This window comes from Camellia sinensis, chromosome 6 (genome assembly GCF_055761805.1).
Source record: "Camellia sinensis isolate YWXY chromosome 6, ASM5576180v1, whole genome shotgun sequence".
In the NCBI taxonomy this organism is placed as follows: Eukaryota; Viridiplantae; Streptophyta; class Magnoliopsida; order Ericales; family Theaceae; genus Camellia; species Camellia sinensis.
This window is the reverse complement of record NC_138966.1, coordinates 170950060-170972872: the sequence shown is the minus strand read 5'-3', so window position 1 is coordinate 170972872 and position 22813 is coordinate 170950060. Positions and strand designations below refer to the sequence as shown.

The window sequence follows — 22813 nt, the reverse complement described above, 5'->3', positions numbered from 1 at the left end:
TAGAAAAATGTATTGCATTATATTGCTCACAAATTTCTGCCACACTGATCCATTGGGTATTAGGAAACACTACTCACAAAATATTGCATTGAAAGAGGTCATTAAAGCTGACCCATGTAGCATTACAAGCAGATAAATTAATAAAAATTAAACAAACAAATTAATTAATTAAAAAATGGAAAGACGAGTTTACTCCACAGGCAAACATTACACATGTTAATGGGATGGTAAAGAAGGAAACAAATGCTGGCAAAGTGTCCATACAAAGGAGGGTGATTTGAGAGCGGAGGATTGTTTGCGTGTGCTGGATCTCAGCCAGCTTAGCTTCGTACAATAACATCAAGGAGGACTAAGTGTGCACTTTCTAGCCTTAAGCACAAGCTCCTCTGTGGTGGGTCCAATGATCTCATTCGCACGCTTAAGACCTACACAGCTGTATCCATTCATATCCTGTATTCAAAGATTTCACTCTCATCAAAACAAGCAAAAGCGTAAAAGAATGTTATCAAATATTCCCCCTTACTAGTGTTCAACCAACAAAAATTTCATTTGAATTGAAGAAAGAATAAACTTGTTACTTGAGAAAAGAAGAAAGTGATATACTCACCCGAACAACAACGCCCATCTTCTCTAGCTTCTGAAGTGCATCATCCACATCAAAATTGCAGTTCACACCAAATTCTTCCTCAATTAGTTTTTCACACCGCAGGTCAAGTTCCTATTTCACATTATCACACAAACTCATGCATCAATAGCTTTGGAGAATCACAATCAATATAAAGAACATTGTTAAAATAAAAAAAATAAATAAAAAAAAGTCAGCAAGTCATGCATACCTGTCGAGTAACTTTCCCCTGTTCCATCAATATGAAAAATGAAACCATTACCTCTTTTACCTGCACATTCAAATTAAGGGATTTTATAAGCACCTGGTTTTGTGCAATCACTTCCATCAAGGTTGAGAAACTCCTGATTGACTAGTGAGCCTTGTGAGTCAGATTCAAGAAATTCATCCCAATGATCCTTACAATTTAAAGATTCAATAACACTTTAGTAAAATATGAAACATAGATCAAAAATCCTTTTTAACCCAAAATTCAACCACTGCATATTTATGAGCCAGCTTAAGAAAGTTTCATATAGTTTCTAGTTGACTATGGCCCTCTTTGGTGTGGCTTATTGGAGCTACTTATAACTTTTGGTTAATTATTCATGAAACACTAAATAAAATAGGCCACGTGATACATATTAACTTTTGGTCTGTTTACACTACAGCTTGGAACTCACAGACAACCCTTAGACAACTGAGAATGCAAATCCTATTAATCTACCACCAGAATAAGAATGATTCAATATCGATTAAAAAAAAGTTGAACTTCAAGGTTGGAAAAAAAATAAAAATTGAAAACAAACTTCTAGCTAGAAAATTACTTCTTGCTGAATCACATCATCACACAAGTGAAGAAGAGTGCCCTTTCCACTATCAAGTTGTTTGTCATACATGGACTGAGTAATTAAGTTCTGGTATGCAGCCATATTTTGCTGAAACCTACAGGCAGTAGGAAACATTTGGTAAATTAATAACTATGAGATCAACAGACTCAGACACGGCCACAAAAGTGCGCATTGCTCGATTGAACAATACATATCCACATGAATTAAATTTGAATAACAAAAACGCTTTACGTGAAGTATGTCTTAGCACAATAACCAATTACAGTCGAAAGGATGGCGAATATGACCCAAAGATCAGCTTTAGGCATGTCCAGTGAACCCACTACCGCAACCTGTAAAAAAACATGGTTTCTGTATTTTAAAAAAATGGTTAAAAGACGAGTAGTAAAAACATTTCATGGATATCAGGTACTGACCAGCCCAACAATGGCAGAACCCAGAAATGTGACCCAATCCATTGGCGTTAAACTTGGATTTTTCTTTTCTGGCTGTTTAAGGGTTGAAGTTCACCACGTCATTATTTAATAAGGGAGTAACAGGCTTTAGAAAAGTTAAATTACCACTAATAGAGCAAGAGATATTCAGGGCACAGCCAAAAACTTACAAGGACAATTTCCATATCAGCCATTGGAATGTTTCTGAAATGTTTTACAAATACTCCTCGTTCTGTTTTTGTATTGGTAGTTCCCCGCCTGCATAATCATCATGGTTGTTAGAAATCAACAAATTCAATGACAAACACCATAAACCCTCTCCAAGAGCCCTTAGTAATAGTGAAATTTAGAATCTGGACGAGCTTTCCATATATTCTCTTACAAACTGTCATGTGCTCAACTTCATGGGAAAAAATAACTTCCAAATTGGTAGTGAATATAAGAACTGTTTCAATAAAATCATCCAAAAAATTGATCACAACATTTTGAGTTGGAAAACAGAAGCTAGTACCTGTAAACAACAATTATCCTATCAAAGGTAGGTTCTTGGATGGTGACCTTGCCCAGCAGATTGGAAAAACTGGAGGAAGGGGAAAAAAAGAGGTCATAAAATTCCAATAAACATCAAGAATTCAAGTAGGACAACAAAATAATCCATAGGTCGGCTTCTAGGTGGTCCAAGAGAACAGTGGGTGTAAGAATATTTTTTTTTTTTGATAAGTCAGTGGGGGTAAGAATATTTTAAGCAAAGACCATTAGCTATCAAACTGCAAGACCAAGATGATGGATGCTATTTCAAACCTGAGTTCCATATTTTCAAGAAGAATCCGCTCAACTTTTAAGTAATCTTGCTCTGTCTTAGCACGCATTTCATCATCATTTTTTGGATCTATATCGTGTGGTGCATTTAATTTTCTGGAAAAAACTCTTTCTAGCCTGCAAGCACCATAACCCCAGAAAGTTAAAAATAGAAAATGCACACAGCAGCTTAGTCCAACAGGGTGAGATACATTGAAGGGAATTTACAGACAACTTTGAACTCTCTGACACCTGATTGCAGTTCATAAACAATATATGAATTTTTATTTTATTTTATTTTTTTGTAGGTAGCAAAAATGTAGAAGTTACTTGCACAAGGGTCAAAATACTGGCTTAACACTGCTGTTGTGTTCCAACAGTTAGCTCACCTAGTCTTTCTCAAAAGCCATGCCCACAAGCGTGCAATGAGCATGTCCACTTTCTCCATGAAGAAGTAATTAGTTGTCCGGTCAATTCCAATGCCACGTCGGAATATTATGTACTACAAACAAATACATGGATTCAATAGAAAACGCAAATTTGTCATTTATTATATTTCTCAGCATAAAACAAGCACTTTATCCCACTTAATTGGGATCAGCAATACACATCTTGCTCTGCCATTCTGACACAATAACCGTGTGACTAATGTCAAAATTATTACAATCAGATACTAGTCATAATCCAGACCTTGTTAAGTCACATCATCGAAGTAATTTGGACATTATTCAACAGTTACGATTCTGACTTTTAACTTGAAAATAAAATAATCTCTTAAGCTAAGATAATAATTAAGATGATCAAATTATCTCTAATTTCTAACTGCAAATTTAAGGCATCTCTTTTGAAACAACCAAATTATATATCCTGGATATCCTAATCTACTTGTAAAACTTTAAAAAAAAACAACTATAAAATTACCTTTTAATGTTATTCTCTCCATAATGAGAAATATACAATGGAAGGGGGAGGGTGGGAGACAAGAATGAAAAATAAAATGGAAAGGAACTTTTATAGCTCAGTAGGATTATAGACTCCTCAAAAGGTGGGCCTTCATTTAGAATATGGAAGACAAGTTGGTAGTGATTGGAAAATTTGAAAAGTTTATTTTCCAATCAGCCAACGGAAATTTTTTGAATGGTTTGGTAATTCCATCTAACTCAGCTTCAACCAGGCCTCAAGTTTTGGGGTTCCATTCCACTAGGATAATTCTGCTTTTTCTCCTATAACTATAAATGAGAGGAGATTTCAGCAGAGCACATGAAATTGTGCAATTTTGTTAGAGAACCACAAAAAAGGCGTAACCAAAACCTACACTGGCAGTTAGATTTACTCTTATAAGGACTGCCAATCAACTCTAACTCTTTTTAAGCTACATTTACAGCAATACCTTATCAGCAAAGTCCGGAAGGTTTGCATGAGGATGCTCCTCAAAATACCTCTTCAAAAGCTTCTTGTCAAGCTGCATTTGAAGAAAACAAAAATGAGACTAGACATGAAAAAAGTATACATGTATGTATGTATGTATGTATGCAAACGAGAATATCCAGGGAATGCAGATATCAGTTTTTCACTTTTAACACACATGAGCAATTACAAACCTTAGATTCATCAACTGTTATAGGAAGATTTAGAAGGTACTGCCCCGATAGTGCAACATTGATCTCATCATTAGTAGCTATCTTGAAATTACTCTTTTCCATGACCTGCATGAAAATAAGAGAAATAGAACAAAAATTGAAAATATTTGGCGGAAATCAGTCCAAGAAAAATAAAGTCAAAGAAATAAACTTCAAAGATGACAAAAATACTCCCTTCCAGCTGCAGAGAAAATGAGGTATTTAATTATACTATTCCTGAAATCAGTTGTCAACAACCAGAAAGCAAAGTGCAAACACAAGAGTGTATCATAGACTCCATGGAGCCTCGCATGATTGCATAATGGTTCTTTAGAAAATTATTTAAAACAGAGACATACACACAGATGCAGAACCACTAAAAACCAAGACACATGGCCAATGAGAACAAAAAAGTGGGATTGTGAAAACCATAATATCAAATTTTAAGTGGAAAAAAAAAAAAGAGAGGATTTTGAGCAGTTGAGAGTTGTTACAGAAATAGGAACCACAAACCAGTGATAGGATCCCAAGAGAACTAATAGGTTCTATTGTCTTTTATGTAGAATTTGAAAATACAACCCATCATTCACATGCGCATGCATGAAGAGGTAGAGCCAGAATTTTTACTTGGGGCTAGACTAATATTACAGAATGAAATTCAACCAAGGGAGAAAAAAATACGTCCAAGAAAGGGCCTAATATTTGAAGAAAAAAAAAATTATGAAATAGGGTTGTTATTTCTCAAAATGTTTATGCAATCTTTTTTTTTTTTTTTTGTTTAAATGCCTTTTCCTGAAGTCCATTATCCCACATAACTAACAAAGCTATTGAAATCTAATCTAAATGGGCAACAACACGAGAAAACGTGTTAATTTAAGACGGAAAAGCCAAGATACCTCAAATAAGTATGTCAGGAATTTCTGTTCAAAATTGTCAATCTCTTCAGGAGTTAGGCTCTGCTGCTCCAGTCTGCGATTCCCATGGACAGGATCAAGTAGGGAGTACAATTGCTGCAAGCACAGCAGGCAATGAATGAAAATTTGAAACAAGAAAAAATAGCAAATTCAGACTATAAATGAGTTTGTGGGGATTGAAGACTTCATTTTGATACAGCATTGAGACAGGACAATACCATCATATCCTCAAATTGCAGATTATACCAAGCACGAATTGTGTATTCAACTCTCTTGCATAGCTTATAAAATTCAGCCCGGTCAGAACTATTTTCTGCAAATTTTTTTTAGAAAACGCATTAAGATCATTTCATAACTTTGTCAGAAATCACAATTGTGAACCAAACAATTAACCTTTGACAGATAGAGAGAACGAAAAAGATATTATTTGTTTACACAAACAGTCAGTCATTACATTTTAGATATGATCTTTTTATTACGGGGAATGAAAGAAGGCATGCGTTAGAATGCTAATTGACACACTGTGTTCCATAGACTCTTCTATTTACCCGTGTATACTGAATATGACAACGATAAGAGAGTGGGTTATGCATCCAACACCTGTATTCAATTTAGACACTTAGATACTTTAATTTTATATACTGTTTGAAGAAGAAGTTATTCATATTTGCTAGTAAGAAACATTTCAAGTTGCCCCTGGGGGCTGGGTTTAGCGGAAAGGGTCGGCCCAAAAATACTTTCAACCCGGGTTCGACTCTCCGTCGTCCCTCAGTGTGGTGCCCTTAAACGTTGCCTCAAGCAATGTCTTAGTCCGGGGCTGGGGTCTGACAGAGCCTGCATCACCCCTTTTTTTTGTCACCCAAAAAAAAAAAAAAAGAAAAAAAAGAAGAAACATTTCAAGCTAATAGAGATATGAATTCTATATTGTTCTAAATCCAATTTAATTTGAAGTGCATTTGCAAATAGTTTACAACATATTATTTAAATTTAAAAATATTATACATATATATGTATATATGTATAATTGTTTGACACAATGTTGTGGTAACCACACAAAACGTTTTGGATGCATATACAAATATCTTAAATTTTAGATTTAGAAATATGTGACATTTGAAGACAGAGCACCCAATACTTGTAGCTGAGTCCAAATAACATAGCTGACATGAGCAGTAATTATATTTACTGATTGAAATGAATGGATGTTAGATATTTAGATAATCAAAATTCATCAACTGGGCAAAAAATGAAAAGGGGTAAAAATCTGCAAGGGATCTCTACATATCAAAACCATGAACATAATAAATCCAGGGAAATGGGTAAACGACAAATCTAGTTTTATTTTCTTCGAAAATAGTAAAAAAGTATGTAACAACATAAAAATAGAACGTAGTAGAGTATGAATCAATATAATAAACAGTTCAGAACACTGACATGCATCACATTAAACAATCGTTACGCATTTACAACAAATATTAAAAAACAAAATTAAAATAAATAATAAAAAAAATGAAAGAGAGAAAAACGGAGGAGGAAATAATACGAATGAGGTTGGACAAGGTGGTGATGAGTTTGGGCTTCAGAATTGGAATTACGGACTCTCTCTCCAGTCGAATCACATCTTTCTTCATCTTCTTAGTCTCCATTCTCTGTCTCTCTGTCTGTCTCTCTGTCAATAAATCTCAAAATCTCAGTCTCAGACTATCGCTCTCTTGCAATTTTGTTGTTTATGGTGATTTTAGAATCGCAGGAGAGTGTCTGTAATAAGTTTGGATGGTGTCTTTGAAGAGAAGGAAGGCTTTTGTTTGTATATTATTAAAGATTCTTGGATGGATTGAAGGGAGGGTTTTGGTTTGGATTCCAAATTGAGGAATTTTTAGTTTTGATACATATCACATGATGTACGTCCTCAAAAATATCACATGATATACTACTACTACATGACATACATGTTTGACTGGGCGGTGTAATGTCCATGTCCACCATTAATTTTAGTTTGTTTTCATTGTATTTGTACCACAAATACCGAGGGTTGTTTCGGCAAGTGGTTTGTAAATTCACTTATCCTTCCACACACTTAATTAGCTTTGAGGAAAGTCAGGAATCATAAAAAAAAAACTTATATGAGAAAGATTACGAAAGAATTATGATTTTGGGATTATCTTGATTAGTGTGTGGTATTTTATTTTAAGTGTAATTCAAGGTTATAAATCTTTCATGATCATTTTTATAAAAATTTTTTCATAATACCTAATATTGCTCTTAATTTAAGACACATACTTAATAGAATATTAATTTAATGACAATCTTAATGTACATCTTTTAAGTTAAAAAAATTAAATTCTAATTTTTCCATTGTTGTTTACTACGTAATACTTTCAAAACATCTCCCATAGTGCTTTAATTATCCCTTTCTATGTTTCATTAAATTTGGATTAGAAAAATATACTTATTATAATATCAAAGTTTTTTTTTTTTTGAAAAAATAGTATCAAATTGGTTCACTTGTCCTATAAAATTAAACACAGTCTGTCAGTATCAAATTGGTTCAAATTGGTCTATCAAATTTTAATGCCTCCTCAAATGCTTTCATTTTAATGTCTCTCAACTATAACCCTCGAATGCTTTCATTTTTCAATGCCTCCTCAAATGTTCTAAATGGTACCCATTCTCCATAGTACCGATGTTAATGGGAAAAAAAAATGAAGATCAGTATTTATTGACTTATTTTTCCTACGAAGAAAAATATCATAAATGCGAGCGTGCCAGCAAAGATTGAAAAATCATTACAGATTAAATTCAAGCCAATTATTAAGCGATTGCGTTGATGGTTCTTTTGCCTCAACGAAGAGGACTTCAAAATTGCCAAGTGTAGAGAAAAGAAAAATTAAAAGAAGAATGAGGGAGACGGAGAAAGACGATTAAGTGAACAATCAAAGTAATAATTACTTACCTCTACTCCTATGCTTCGAAAAGGAAGTGCATAAAATGATTCGAAATGAAAATGCTGAAAATAAATGCTTCAAAAGATAAATTTATGTTAAATTACTCCTAAGATAAGGAAAATAACAAGAAATATTGAAATCAATTGTCTTTGATTATGAATTCTGGATCCTTTACAATGTAACCATTAATGGCTATTTATAGAGGAAAAAATACAGTAATAACTACTTAGTAACTACCTATTTCTTCCATCTTCATTCTTGTCTTGCCATGTATCCTTCCACTCATCCACTTTGTCCTTCATATTCTTCATCATCTCTATAACTTCTTTTAACTTTCAAATGAATAAGAGGATGCCATGTGTCTTGAAAATAATAATAATAATAATAATAATAATATTTTATGGTGCCAACATTACCCCCCGCGGCCTTTAAAAATGATATTTACTTGAATTTTTGAAGGGGTGAACCAAGCACATGACTAATCTAAGCAATAAAATGCTTCGAATAATATCAACAAAGTGCTTCGAATGATATAATAGCACCAATAAAGTGCTTCGAATGATGTAATAGCACCAATAAAGTACTTCGAATGATATAATAGCACTAATAAAGTGCTTCGAATAAGTATGAAATTATGACTAGATGATCAATAACAAGCTTCGAAGGTGGTATAAAAGACCAAATTCATCGTTCGAAGCTCTTGCGGCACAGTTTTGAAGGTACAACATCACCTCTCGAAAGTTGGAAGCATTGATATAGGATGATGATACTTACAATGAAGTTTCAAGGTTAGGCTTGACGCTTCAAATGTATCTTTGAAGCTTTATACAGTTTCGAAGGTGAAGTAATCAACCTTCGAATTAACTCTTGATGTTTCGAATGTATCTTCAAAGCTTTATACAGCTTCAAAGGTGAAGTAATCAATCTTCAAAACTACTCTTGATGCTTCGAATATATCTTCGATGTTTTGATTGTGTACATACAAATAACTGGCCATCAATTTGAAAAGATAAGCCATTCTCAACCACTTATTTAAATGCATAGGCTTTTCCTAGCCAAGTTCATGCATTTATGATATTTTCCTTCGAACTCATAAGAACAATTTGTTAATTTTATTAGCCACATCATCAGAATTATATTTTGGTGTGATGCACAAATCCAAAATGAATTTCGAACAACAAAAGTCATGGTATAGTGTGACCATGAAAATTCATACTTTTTGACATTTTGAAAAATGTCAAAAAATTTGAATTCATGAACAGTGACTTATTCATTATTTTTACCATGTTTGTTTTAAAAACATGACTTTTGCCGAATAGATTTTCATAATTATTTGGCAAAGTGGGTTGTTTTTCCATGTTAGACATTAATGGCTTATGAAAATCACCCATAGATATGTTATTTTCATGACTTGACTCTCTAAAAATTGGTTTTGAGACCCCCCGAGCCATGCATGGAACATCATTCTTAGCCAAATTTGGCTCAAGAACATGCTCTTTCGTTATGTTAATTTCATAATTTGGCTCTTTAAAAACGGATTCTTGAACCCCCCGAGCCATTGATGAAATCAACTCTTTGCTTTTGCTATTTTTAACCATGGAAAAATTCTGAAAAAATTCACCAATTCCGCTCATTAAGGCCTCAGTTAAAGACTTGGTAGTGTGAGTTGATAACTTATCATTCCATTGGCGAATTTTCATATCAAGTTGATGAATTTCTCCAATTAAATGGTGTCTTTTTTCTTCCACTAAATAATATTGTAAGGGATGAAAATTTATTTCATCAAGAAAATGGATCTCTTCTTGAAGATCCAAAATTTCTTGTTTACGCCAATAAATTTCATCTAGGCTATTTGAAATGAACAAATCCAATTCATTTTTCATTTATTACACTTGACGTCCCACTGGACGTGCCAAAAATTGTTGGCTTATTTTTCCTACGAAGGAAAATATCATAAATGCGAGCGTGTCAGTAAGGATTGAAAAATCCTTACAGATTAAATTCAAGCCAATTATCAAGCGATTACATTGACGGTTCTTTTGCCTTAACGAAGAGGACTTCAAAATTACCAAGTGTAGAGAAAAGAAAAATTAAAAGAAGAATGAGGGAGACGGAGAAAGACGATTGAGTGAACAATCAAAGTAATAATTACTTACCTCTACTTCTATGCTTCGAAAAGGAAGTGCATAAAATGCTTCCAAATGGAAATGCTGAAAATAAATGCTTCGAAATATAAATCTATGTTAAACTACTCCTAAGATAAGGAAAATGACAAGAAATATTGAAATCAATTGTCTTTGATTATGAATTTTGGATCCTTTACAATGTAGCCATTAATGGCTAGTTATGGAGGAAAAAATACAGTAATAACTACTTAGTAACTACCCATTTCTTCCATTTTCATTCTTGTCTTGCCATGTGTCCTTCCACTCATCCACTTTGTCCTTCATATTCTCCATCATTTCTATAACTTCTTTTAACTTTCAAATGAATAAAAGGATGCCACGTGTCTTGAAAATAATAATAATAATAATAATATTTTATGGTGTCAACAGTATTCACATTGAGATTAAATTGGGTTATAACCAATCACAAGCAAAAATTCAAAATTTCTATATATTCTTTTTCTTCCTCATCTATCACTGGTCTTTGCTCAGGCCTTCTAGTCCCTAAATAAGGCAAAAAGCACAAAGGCTTTCTTAAGCCTGGCTGCCCGTTCTAGCTTCTTATGAGAATTGGATTATGCCCCAGGCTCATTCTCAGTTGGGAATCACAAATTGACGTAGATGATAGAGGCAGAGCAGACGCTGTGAATAGGGCTTACTCATTTTCCTTAGCTTCACTCTTAGAGCACTTGCCCTATCTAAGAACAAGCCGGGTAATCCCCTATAGAAGGTGCCCCAAGCCAGGGGTGCTTGCTTGGTCCGGTTCAGGGTGCTTTGACTATTTTCAATACCTGCTTCGCTGGCGGGAATGAGCAGGGCAGGTACAGAGGTGGCGATGAGGGAAGGGACAACAATGGATCAATTCATTCAACAAGATCCCTTCGGATTAGACCATGATGAATGGGATTGGTCTGACCTCTCGCTCTGTAAACCAATTTGATAGACCATGTTGTATTAGACCTCTCAAGAACCTTCTCGGCCAAGCAATACAGTTCCACACAGTGAATGTGTAGTTTTTCACTATGTAAACATAAAAATCCTAAAACCAAAAGACCAAACAAAAGCTTCAGACCCCAAAAAAATAAATAAATAAAATAAAAAATAGTGTGGAAAAGAGGGTTGAGTGGTGTGTGTATAATGCTTATGAGTGAAGGGTATAATTGTAACTTTTAGTGTGTAGATACAATTAGGATTGTGTTCCATTTTTTTTTTATTACCACCAAAAACAGTTATTGTTGGGTCACTACTCCACTCTTCTTTGAAAAATATTAATTAATAGAGGCTGCGCGGGGAATGTAATAAGAGTAATGTTAGGAATTTTAAAGATTTTATTAAAAATTTTATCAAAAGTTTTATATGGGTGTGGGATCTATATAATGTTAGTCTTATATGGTTTTTCTACCCATGTGAGACATTTGATAAAATTTTTAGTAGAATTTTTAAACTCTTTAGCATTTTTGATGTAACAAAAGTCAGCCATGGATCCATAACTTGTAATTTTATTTATTTTTTTATATTTAAATGATAGTAAAACCATCACTAACGTTGAATCAAAAAATTTATTAAATTTGAATAAAAATTTGATTTGATACCGTTCACTTCAATGTTAAAACTAAAATTTTTATTAGATTCTTTTAAATTTCTAGTTGTTCGGAAGGACATCCGTGCTAATGTCTTAAAGGTCATCCGAACATAAACAAAAAAGTTGTCAAAGTTACTCTTGGGTGGACATTTGAGAGGATGTCCAATCCAACAGTAACAATTTAAATTGGATAAAAGGCAAAAGATTCCCTTCATTTGATAAAAGTTTTAGTTTTCTCCCTATCTGATATAAATTTGGTGAAAGGGTTAGAGCATCAAAAAAAGACACTTTTTATAAAATTCAAATTTGATGAAACATTTGGATTGGAAATGCTCTAACATCAATCTAATCTTTACTTGGAGAGAAACTTATTTTCGTCACATCACCTCCTTATTTTTACATTTTTTTTTTATTGTAATCAATCACTTGCCGAAACTTATAAGGGAAATTCTATTTCCACACACTTAATTACCTCAGTACACATTTTCTCTCAGTACACACACTTATTAATTTGATTATTAATTAATTTTCAGAACGGCCCATATGGGAATTCAATTCAATCACCCGAAAATATATTCAGAATCATAAAATGCCCAATACCATCTACCGTTTTAACTTTTAATTTGTCATAAATTTAATTATAAAATCTAGAAGCTTAATAGGTGTCCATCTCACATTACTCCGTGAGAAAACTATACTTCACTACTTAAGTTGATTAACTCTTTCAAATTAGCATAAGGAGCAGCCAACCCCCCATTAGCATAATATTATCTGCTTTTGGTATGCCTTCACGGCTTTATTCACTAACTCCTTCAAAATAGGACCCTCATGGCTTTGTTGACTAACTACACACTCTACTACATTTGTCACACCCCAAATCCGGGCATGACCGGCCGTGGCCCACAGGGACTTAACCCAAGGCATACGTAAGCCTAAACATGAACCCAACACGACAAAGAATAAATGTGATGATAGCCCATAAATAAATAAATCAAAACTCAATCCAGTGAGATGCCACAATTGAAAAACAAGTCATAACCAACTTCCTAAAATATATATATACTAAATGGGATACAAACCGCCCACAACATAAAATAATTCTAAATAAAACTCAACCACAATGTATGCACAAAACTCGACAAGCAACCTAAAACAAATTAAATAAATGCCCTAGAGGTCCATGCAATTGAGTCCCTGCTACGCCATGAGTCCACTCTAAGTCCTTCTAACACCTGGAAATGGTAAACAACTAAGTCCGCTGATAGCTCAGTGAGTAGCAACATGGATAATAAATACAGTTTTGAAAACAGGGTTCAATTCCAAAATAAGATATATATCACAGAAACTAGATTGGCATACAGTTTGGTAAATACAATCTGTTTCAAAAAGAAGGTTCCACAGTTCAACACTTAAAATACTCATGTCTCGCAAGAACATGATAAATGACATTTTCCACTTAAAATAGATTATAACATGAACACCAATAATTTTCTGGGTACCAAGAAAAACAAATAATATGCCACAGAGTTCTCAAGACTATAAGCCCCGTTGGATCCAATACCGAACTAAGAGTCATCCTCAAGGTGGCACCTGGGCCTTTTCTCAAAGACGATCCGATTGAAGGTCACCTAGCTTTTTTTAAGATCTTTTCCTTACAATCGTTGAGCACTAGAGTCATCACGGCCCAACCCGGATCTATTCCCTAGTGGCCAGAGTCACCACACACAGTGGAATAATTTCTCTAGACTAAATACACAGATGGTCCCAATAATTAATACACATCAGTTTCGCAAAACATGGTAGTTCATCATTATAAACATAAGACTAAAACAAATAGTTTACAGTATGCCAAGTTCACACATGTTTCAGAAATAATTTGATTCCATTGATAATATAATAATTTATTAAAACAGTTTAGTCATGAAACAACAATTTAATTTTCCAACAGTTCAAGGTAGGGGAACATTTATAAAAATATGTAGCATGAAACTACTCACCTGGAAACGAAATAATATAATCCTCGAATAGAGTATGAAAGTCCAACTAGTACCCTGAACCAAGTATGAAAACTATACGTCACTACTAATTTAAAAATACTAGAGAATAAGAACTAAGTGACCTCAACTAAAGCGCACTAACACGGCTCAACCCAACTCACCGTTACTCTTAAATATTACCTAAGTTCATGGTCTTCAAGGTCTAAAATCACCCAAGACATGGGTTCCGATCGAAACTTAACTAAAAGTGACTTTAAGATAAAACAGAGTTTTTCCAATCTATTTGCTGACTTTGGAAATTAAAAACCCACTTCACGTTGTTCGAAAAATTCTAAAAACCTCCAGATATCAACTAATATATCCTAAGTTTCAAATCCAATTGGTTTCACTTGATTTGCTTATCAAAATAATTATCTACAATTTATTATATCCAACCAGGTTGTTTTCTACAGCACTTTAAAGAAATTACCGGTTCTCCTAATATACACGAGCAATCAATTCAAGGCCAAAAATTTACGAAACTAGACTCGTAACCGGTTCTAATGACACTAATTTGATAATTTTTTGATTTATACCCAAAGAGAACAACACTCCCGAATTTACTGTTTAAAAACAGTTTTCTGGACAGATTTGAACGCATCAAATTATATGGATTTTGACTCCCAAAAATTATGAAAAAAATCAGATATGCAATTCAATATGTAATTAATCTACTGTAAAAATTTCAGTTCAAAATTCATCCGTTTGATATGTTTTTCTTGATTTTTAAAGTTTGTGATTCTGTACAGAATTTTTGGACTAAAATTACACCCAATCTTTACACATAAATTTAGCTCAAGTTTCTTAATAGGATATCTATATACACAATGCATAAACCTACGACCTCTCCATCAATGAACTAAATGATCATAGAGTAAGGATAAAGAACAAAACCTTAAGGAAGAAGAAAGACAAAGATCTAGTACACACCCAAAAATCCATCCTTCTTTGCAACCCCTTTTTTTCTTCTTCTTTTCTCTCAATTTCTCTCTCTCCCCGTGGCTGCCTCCTGCTGCTGGTATAGAATGCATTAGGCAACCTAGGGTTATGTATCTAAACAAAAGGCTCTAGTTTATTATCTCTTTATATTATTTTATTTTCTAACCCATTAATTTAAATAAAATATAACTATTAATATAACAAAATATACTTACAAACTTACCCTCTATTTTTTTTTAAATAATAAATCTTGCCTCTAAATTAAAGACTTTCACCATAAATTTATTTTAGGTTTTAAAATTAATTAAAAGATCCTCCAAATATTTAATTTGTACTTTAGGATTCACCACCAAAATATTTGAGATTGTAATATTATTATTATTTATTTATTTACTTAATTTTTATATTCAGGTTCTCACAACATTAGTTGACTAACTCCTTCAAATTAGGATAAGGAGCAGCCAACCCCACATTAGCATAATATTGTCCGCTTTGGGCGTACGGCTTTGTTGACTCATTACACACTCTACTACGTAAGTTGACTAACTCCAAATTAGGACAAGGAGCAGCTAACCCCACATTAGCACAATATTGTCCGCTTTGGGTGTACAACTTTGTTGACCAACTCCTTTAAATTAGGACAATTAGCACAAGGAGCCGCCAAATTAGGACAAGAAGCAGCCAACCCCTAATTAGCACAATATTATTGTCCGCTTTGGGCGTACCCATTAGCCAAATTAGGACAAGGAACAACCAATTCCTCATTAGCACAATATTATTGTCCGCTTTGGGCGTACCCTCACAACTTCCTTCTTCCCTTAGAAAAAGGCGACTTCCTCATTCTTTCAGGAAAAAGCCTTGTGCTAATTTGAAGGAGTTAGTCAACTTATGTAGTGGAATATTATTGTCTGCTTTGGGCGTACCCTCACGACTTCCTTCTTCCCTTAGAAAAATGCGCCTTCCTTCTTCTCGTAGGAAAAAGCCTTGCGCTAACTTGAAATATTATCTGTTTTGGGTGTAGACCTTGCGCTAATTTGAAGGAGTTAGTCAACTTATGTAGAAGAATTGGCTTTTTAAGAAGAGAGTTCCTACAGATGGTGCCAAATGAAGCAGCCAACCCTCCATTAGCACAATATTGTCCGCTTTGGACGAACCCTCACAATTTTGTTCTTCACTTAGGAAAATGCCTTGTGCTAATTTGATTGAAGGAGTTAGTCAACTTATGTAGTAGAGTGTGATTTCCTCATGGAGCGATATGGGATGAACACCCATTAGGCTCCCACATAAAAAAATTTACTTTATTATCACATCATTGAAAATAAATTTTGAATTTAAAGTTGTGAATTTCTAATTCTCATTGCTTTGCCTTTTTTTTTTCTCTTTTTTTTTCCCTTCTCTTTTGCGTTTCACAAGCAATCATAAATTATCAATTTCTTAAATTATGGATTATATTTTACGTTTAAAAGGTCTACGTATTAAGGGCTGGTTTGGCATATCCCAAATAATTCAAAAAGCCAAAAAGTTACTAAAAAAGTTAAAAAGTTACACTATTCACCAAAAAAAAATAAAAAAAAATAATTTTACACAAAAATTATTACAACTCAGTCTGACGTCCCACAGACTTTTGCTGATTTTTTGGAAAAATTGCATAGGCGGGGTGCACAAACTGTTGGAACAATCTTCGGTGTAAATAAAATAAATTGAAACTAAATCAAACAAAATAAATAAATAACATATCATCGAATTTATTTATCGAACCGAATTAAAAATAAAAGACCGAGTCGAGTGTCAGACACTCTGTCCTTAAGACAGATTCGCCCCGCTACGGTGCTTACGGTTGAGTGGCGTCTATCTCCCAGGATACAATGATCTTCACAAATTGTAGTAGCACTCCAAATAATTTGTTCGGCGAACCAAACCTGTGTTCTAACTCTGTGATTATTTAATCTAAATCTAATATATGAAGAATAAATGCGGCAGAGCAAAATCTGGACAGAAAAGGCCAAGAGCAGACTGATTTTCGGATTTGGAACAATGCTGGACAGTGCTGGTATATATAGAGCCGAACAGGTGCAAAATTTTGAACTGAACAGGTGTGTTTTGAATTGAACAGATATGAGTTTAAATTCAAACAGATTTGAAACTGTTTCAACAGATGCAGCAGTTAAAAACCTGTTCCGAAACTGCCTGGACAGTTTGGAATTCAAATCTGTCCGAAATTAAACCTGTTCGGGTTCAACAGAAAAAACCTGTTTGGATTGTTATAAAAGTTGTGGAATTTCTCTGAAAGATATGAACAAAAAAATTTGAATTTCAAATTCAAATTCGGAATTTAAATTCTCGCAAATTATTTTTGAAAAAATTCAAATGAACTTTGTCCAAAAAATTAATACAAGAACCGACCCGACCCATACTCGCGCCCGGCATGGCTCGGCTCAGCCGGACGGACGGCGGCTGCGGCGCGCGCGCGCGTGTGTGGTGATTTGGGCTAAGGTTCACTTTGTCCATAATTCCCCCCTTCTACAAACTTGGGGTGCCCCTTGGGGCCCAACTCAAGTATTGTAGGCTAGAGTTTATGAACTCAACAAAACTCTCTTCAAGTTTCAATGTGGGACAAGCCTCATAAGGAAACCCACATTCAAAACTTAAATGTTCAATTCCATGAACCCGAAAACGACGTCATGTTCCCATTCACTCATAAATGGTTTTGACGAACCGTCTTCACCGTGTGACTTGCCACGCGGCAAGGAACACTTCACCTCTTCGGACCCACCCCAAAAGACGTTTGGGATCTACTCAATTTTGGGCTCAAAGTCGGCCCAAAATATGCCTTATATAAACCAATTTTCCAACAATCCCCCACATGAATGGAATTTGACGGAGAGAAAATGAAACAACATGATCTAATTACAGAGAGTACAGAAATTGGAAATATTCTGCAAAGGATAGGTAGCTTTTAGCTTTGAACCTTCCCTTATGAGACACTTTCAGATTTACTAGCTAACCAGTAAACATGATGTCTTGAACTGTTCAGCCGTTTGTGTAAACCAAGACAATAGAACTCACACAGTATATCCCCAGACACAGTTTAGTTCTCACTATTGTGTTCATTTTGGCCCTGAACAACCTGGTCTTCATGAGTGCTCTAGAGATTGTAGCCCTTCACAAATCTCACAGAACCGGCCCAGTTCACACTCACATAGGTAATGCTTATGAAGAGTATCTTGCCATACTCCACTAGGTTTACCTAGATATAAGAATCATTAAAATTTTACTTAACCTCAAACGCTGCAGACATCACTATTTCATCAAAGAAATGGGTAGGAGTTAGACTCCCTAGTGATCCTTCTGAGTCAATCACAACTCGATTGTCCCTTTGAACCTAGATCTTGGGATCTCCAGTCAAGTAGGTTGGGTTGCCGTTGTGCTAACTCTTATTTAATAGGCTTAAGTCCCATTCCCCTCGATGAATTCTCAACTAACTCTTTTACTAACCCTTTGGTTAGTGGATCCGCTATGTTGTCTTTAGAGTTAACATATTCTATGGACATAATTCCATTAGAGAGTAGTGGTCTTACGGTATTGTGTCGACAACGAATGTGTCGAGACTTACCGTTATACATATGACTCTGTGCTCTACCAATTGCTGATTGACTATCGCAATGTATGCATATAGCAGGCACCGGTTTTGGCCAAATTGGAATATCTTCAAGGAAGTGGCGAAGCCATTCTGCCTCTTCCCCTGCTTTGTCTAAAGCTATGAATTCAGATTCCATAGTAGACCTAGCAATACAAGTCTGTTTGGAAGATTTCTAAGATACAGCCACCCCACTAAGAGTAAAGACATACCCACTGGTGGACTTCGAGTCTCTAGTATCCAATAGGGGTGAAATCGGTGCGGTTCGGCCGGTTTTTTCGTAGTTTTTAAACCGAACCGAAATAATCGGTTGTATTTTTTCAAAAACCGAACAGAACGAAAGACACTTACAAACCGAACCAAACCGCTATATACGGTTTTGGTGCGGTCCGGTTCGGTCCTACGGTTTTGTGCTTTTGGGCCTCACATTTTAGGCTTATTTTTATCCATTACAAAAATGAATTTGGGCCTTGGGAACTAAAGTCCAACAACACCTAAACATAATTTTTACATATGCTTTATCAAATTAAATTGGGCTTTATTTACCCCCCAAAAAAAAAAAAAATGAATTGGGCTTTGAAAATCCTTGTCTAGTAAGAGCTAAAAAATTTAAAAATAAAAATGTATCAAACATATCCAACAAACCTATCAAAACTGTTTATGTTGAAACAAACATATCCAACAAGCATCAAACATTCAACTAACCAAACATACCAAAATTTATCCAAATATATCCACCAACTATTTGTCTGTTCAAAACAAGCACCATGCATCAAACCTATCCATTTTCCAACAAGCACCATATATCATATACAGCCCCTCCAAAAAAAAATCATATATCCATGACCAAATATTACAAACATTAATATTAAAAAACTGAAAATAAAATAGATAGAGTATGCATTTTCCAACCAACCAAGCAAGAGTGGTCCTGCCAAAATAAATAAATAAATAAAATTGTTATCATCATCTAATCAAAAAAAAAAAAAAAATTTGTTATCATCATAATTGAATTTAACATAAAAAAAATCTAAATGAATTATTCAATTTCTTACCTTTCCAACTATTAATACTCAATCTCAAAAATCAAAAACTAAAATGTGCAGAAATTTGGCATATTTTCCAACCAACAAAACACAAGAAGTCTCGCAAAAATAATAAAAATATTCTCATAAGAATTGAATTTAACATAAATACAATAATGATAAAAAAAAATTAGATCAAATATTCAACTTGTTACCATTCCTTTCTAACATCAATCAATGATGTTGACATCCTTGTTGCTTGATCCTTCCATAAGCACTAAAAAAAAATGAAAGAAACAAAACATAAGAAATTCAAATATTAACCATATAACTTTTAGAAAATATAAAAGAAAGAAAATAAGAAATATTTATTGATCAAGAAATGTACCTGATTCAATATCTTCCAATTCATCCAATTGATCTCTAAGACTAATCTGAGATGGGGAACGTAACCAATTTTGTGTACAAATGAGGGCCTCTACCGTGATGGGTGATAAAGAGCTACGGAATGGATCAAGCACACGATCTCCCGTGCTAAAAGCCGATTCTGAGGCAACTGTAGACACGGGGATAGCTAAAGCATCCCGAGCTATGAGAGAGAGGATGCGATACTTAGTGGAATTAGCCTTCCACCAACCCAATATATCAAAATCATCATTGTCTTCTTCACAATCATCCACAAAAAACTTTTCTAACTCAGATTTGTTAACCATGTTACTTTGTTTCGCCAAACGCATCTTATACTTGGATTTCATTTTTGCCCGAACATCCATGTCATGTTCTTCATCCAAATCCATTGCCCTTGATGACTCGCCCCCAGTTTGTGTTTGCACACTTCCACTTTGAGCATTCAAGGCATACCAATCATCTAATCGTGTCAACTCATTCTTTAATTTCATCATCAAATCATCAACATGCTTAGCTTCATAAATTTCTTCCAAGCACCATTGAATATAATTGAGTTTGTAAAGGGGATCAATAACAATCGCAACAAACAATAGCAAATTAACCTTGTCAAATTTATCCCAATACTTATCAAACTTAGAACTCATGCCACGTGCCATTAAATGCAAGCTTACATCTTCATTGTCACACAATTCAATGATTGCATTTTTTATCAACATAATTTCAATAAAAAATGCATTACTAGTGACATATAAAGAACCTGAAAAACGTAATGTGGCATTGTAAAACAATTTTAGGAACTTGACATACAATCTTGCCTTCTTCCAATCATGTTTTGTAGGCAGCCCGATTGTCTTTCTTCTCTCTTTTCCTTTCCCATTATTACTTAAAGTAACTTCGTCCTCTTCACCAATGTCACCAACTTCTCCCTCCTCCTCACCAATCTCATCAAGCTCACCAACCTCACCAATCTCACCAATCTCATCCTCTTTAAGATTCGAGCGGAAGTGAGTGTCATCATCATCTAACTGCTCAAAAGCCTTTTGAAATTGTATAGCCCGTTCTAACATGAAATACGTAGAGTTCCACCGGGTAGCCACATCCAAACAAGGTTTACCATTAAACTCAATGCTCTCTTTTTTAACACATAATTTGAACTTGGCCATTCTAGATGGAGAGGATCTCACAAATTTTATAACACGCCGAATTCTTGTTATGGAATTATCAATTTCTTTCAATCCCTCGCAAACAATTAGATTCAATATGTGAGCACAACACCTCACATGTAAAAAGTCATGCTCTAATATGGTATTCTTTCTTCTCTTTGTCTTTCGCTTCAAAAAGTTAATGAGACCATTATTTGAGCTTGCATTATCAATCGTGATTGTGAGAAACTTATCAATTCCCCATGCTACCAAACAATCCTCAATCACCTTACCAAGTGTGTCACCTTTGTGATTTGGAACAATACAAAAGTTCAGAATTTTTTTATGAAGTTTCCAATCACAATCAATGAAATGTGCAGTGAGACACATATAATTCAAGTTTTGCACAGATGTCCAAGTGTCTGTGGTAAGACATAGTCGTTGACCTCTAAGTGCATTCTTCAAAGCCTTTTTCTCACTCACAAATATTGACATACATTCTTTGGCAATGGTAATCCTAGAAGGGATTTTTAACCACTTGGGTTGCACCACACGCATAAATTGTCTAAATCCTTCACCTTCCACAAATTTAAATGGCAATTCATCTATTATTATCATCTTTGCTAGGGGGCCTTTCTACATGCATCAACACTAAAGCTTATAGCCACAAGATTACCAACTGTTTCCCCATCACCAGTTTCATTTTTTGGTTTAAAACCTAGTGTAGTTTGCTTTTCATCTTGCCTTTGGGGATACTTTTTACGCTTTGATTCTAGATGAGCTCGCGTTGATGTTGTCCCATTAATTTTTGGATCACATGCATAAGTTGTACCACAATAGTTACAAGAAGCCCTACGTTTTTTACCAGATTCACACTTCAATTTCATGAAATGATCCCAAACCAAAGATCTTTCTCTTTTACCCTTGACACTGTTAGACTGATTTTTTGTACTTTCATTCTCATGTAGGTTGTTCAGTAGCAATTTCACTGGGTCCTTGTGTAAGGGAAATTAAATCATCCATCTAAACATAATAACAACAAGAAATATTTGATTTATCAACAAAAAAAAAATTAACAAGAATAAATAGTAACTAATAAAATAATAAGAAGAAGAAAAACAAATTTTAACTAATACAAAAAAAACTAATAACAAGAACAAATTTTAACTAACAGAAAATAAATCATTCATGTAAACATAATAACCAACAGAAAAATCATGATCCTCCTATTTATTAACAGAAAAAATATATTACTACCACTAAAAGAAAAAAAAATCATAATAAAATAATAATAACAAGAACAAAAATTAAATCATCAAAAAATTTTTTTTTTTCATTTGCAAGTTAAGAGTAGTGTTTTATTTGCATGTTAATCAATAACGAACACCCTGTTTTTTGTTTTTTTGTTTTTTTTTTTAATTTTTTTTATAATCTTTTTATGGATCTAAAACACCATCAAAATCAAGTGTTTGAAAACATCATAAATATTATATAAATTTATATATATTTTTAAAATTTTTTTTTAATAATCTTTTTATAGATACCACCAAAATCAAGTGTTTGAAAACATCATAAATATTATACATATTTATATATATATATATATAAACAAGTTCAAAAACAGGATTTTTACTTTGACACAAAAGTCAGTCTACTAGGGCTTTTGAAAAGTGTTTAAAAAAATTAGGAATTTGTGTCATAAACATGGTGTTTT

At 34.0% G+C, this 22813-nt stretch overlaps 1 protein-coding gene and 1 long non-coding RNA gene across 4 annotated transcripts; both read right to left on the bottom strand.

Annotated features, from left to right (window-relative positions):
* Nucleotides 1–57: 57 nt before the first annotated feature.
* Nucleotides 58–7239, bottom strand: LOC114311167 (uncharacterized). Of its 3 annotated transcripts, none has more exons than XM_028257242.2 (15): nucleotides 6764–7239; nucleotides 5439–5533; nucleotides 5203–5316; nucleotides 4289–4393; nucleotides 4078–4149; nucleotides 3077–3189; nucleotides 2691–2825; nucleotides 2401–2469; nucleotides 2060–2147; nucleotides 1872–1943; nucleotides 1687–1787; nucleotides 1432–1549; nucleotides 837–896; nucleotides 608–718; nucleotides 58–450 (listed from the first exon to the last, which is right to left on the bottom strand). In XM_028257242.2, the coding sequence occupies exons 1-15, from the start codon at nucleotides 6864–6866 to the stop codon at nucleotides 340–342; spliced, it is 1467 nt and encodes a 488-aa protein (XP_028113043.1). In that variant the 5' UTR covers nucleotides 6867–7239; the 3' UTR covers nucleotides 58–339. The 3 variants fall into 3 exon arrangements, with proteins under 3 accessions (XP_028113043.1, XP_028113044.1, XP_082731452.1); XM_028257243.2 differs by lacking the exon at nucleotides 6764–7239 and adding an exon at nucleotides 5769–5821; XM_082875326.1 differs by lacking the exons at nucleotides 5203–5316; nucleotides 5439–5533; nucleotides 6764–7239 and adding an exon at nucleotides 4666–4684.
* Nucleotides 7240–13020: 5781 nt separating this feature from the next.
* LOC145793024 (uncharacterized) lies at nucleotides 13021–15007 on the bottom strand. The gene is made up of 3 exons (XR_014333527.1): nucleotides 14843–15007; nucleotides 13910–13963; nucleotides 13021–13144 (listed from the first exon to the last, which is right to left on the bottom strand). It is a non-coding gene; the product is annotated as an uncharacterized LOC145793024 (long non-coding RNA).
* Between the last annotated feature and the right edge of the window lie 7806 nt (nucleotides 15008–22813).

What these genes read in the sequence shown, in the direction of transcription:
- LOC114311167 (XM_028257242.2), bottom strand. Translation starts at nt 6,866, where the DNA reads ATGGAGACTAAGAAGATGAAGAAAGATGTGATTCGACTGGAGAGAGAG. An exon ending in TTCCGGACTTTGCTGATAAG is followed by an intron (nt 3,190 to 4,077) that starts GTATTGCTGTAA and finishes ATTTGTTTGTAG; the next exon opens with TACATAATATTCCGACGTGG. An exon ending in AGGGGAAAGTTACTCGACAG is followed by an intron (nt 719 to 836) that starts GTATGCATGACT and finishes AATGTGAAATAG; the next exon opens with GAACTTGACCTGCGGTGTGA.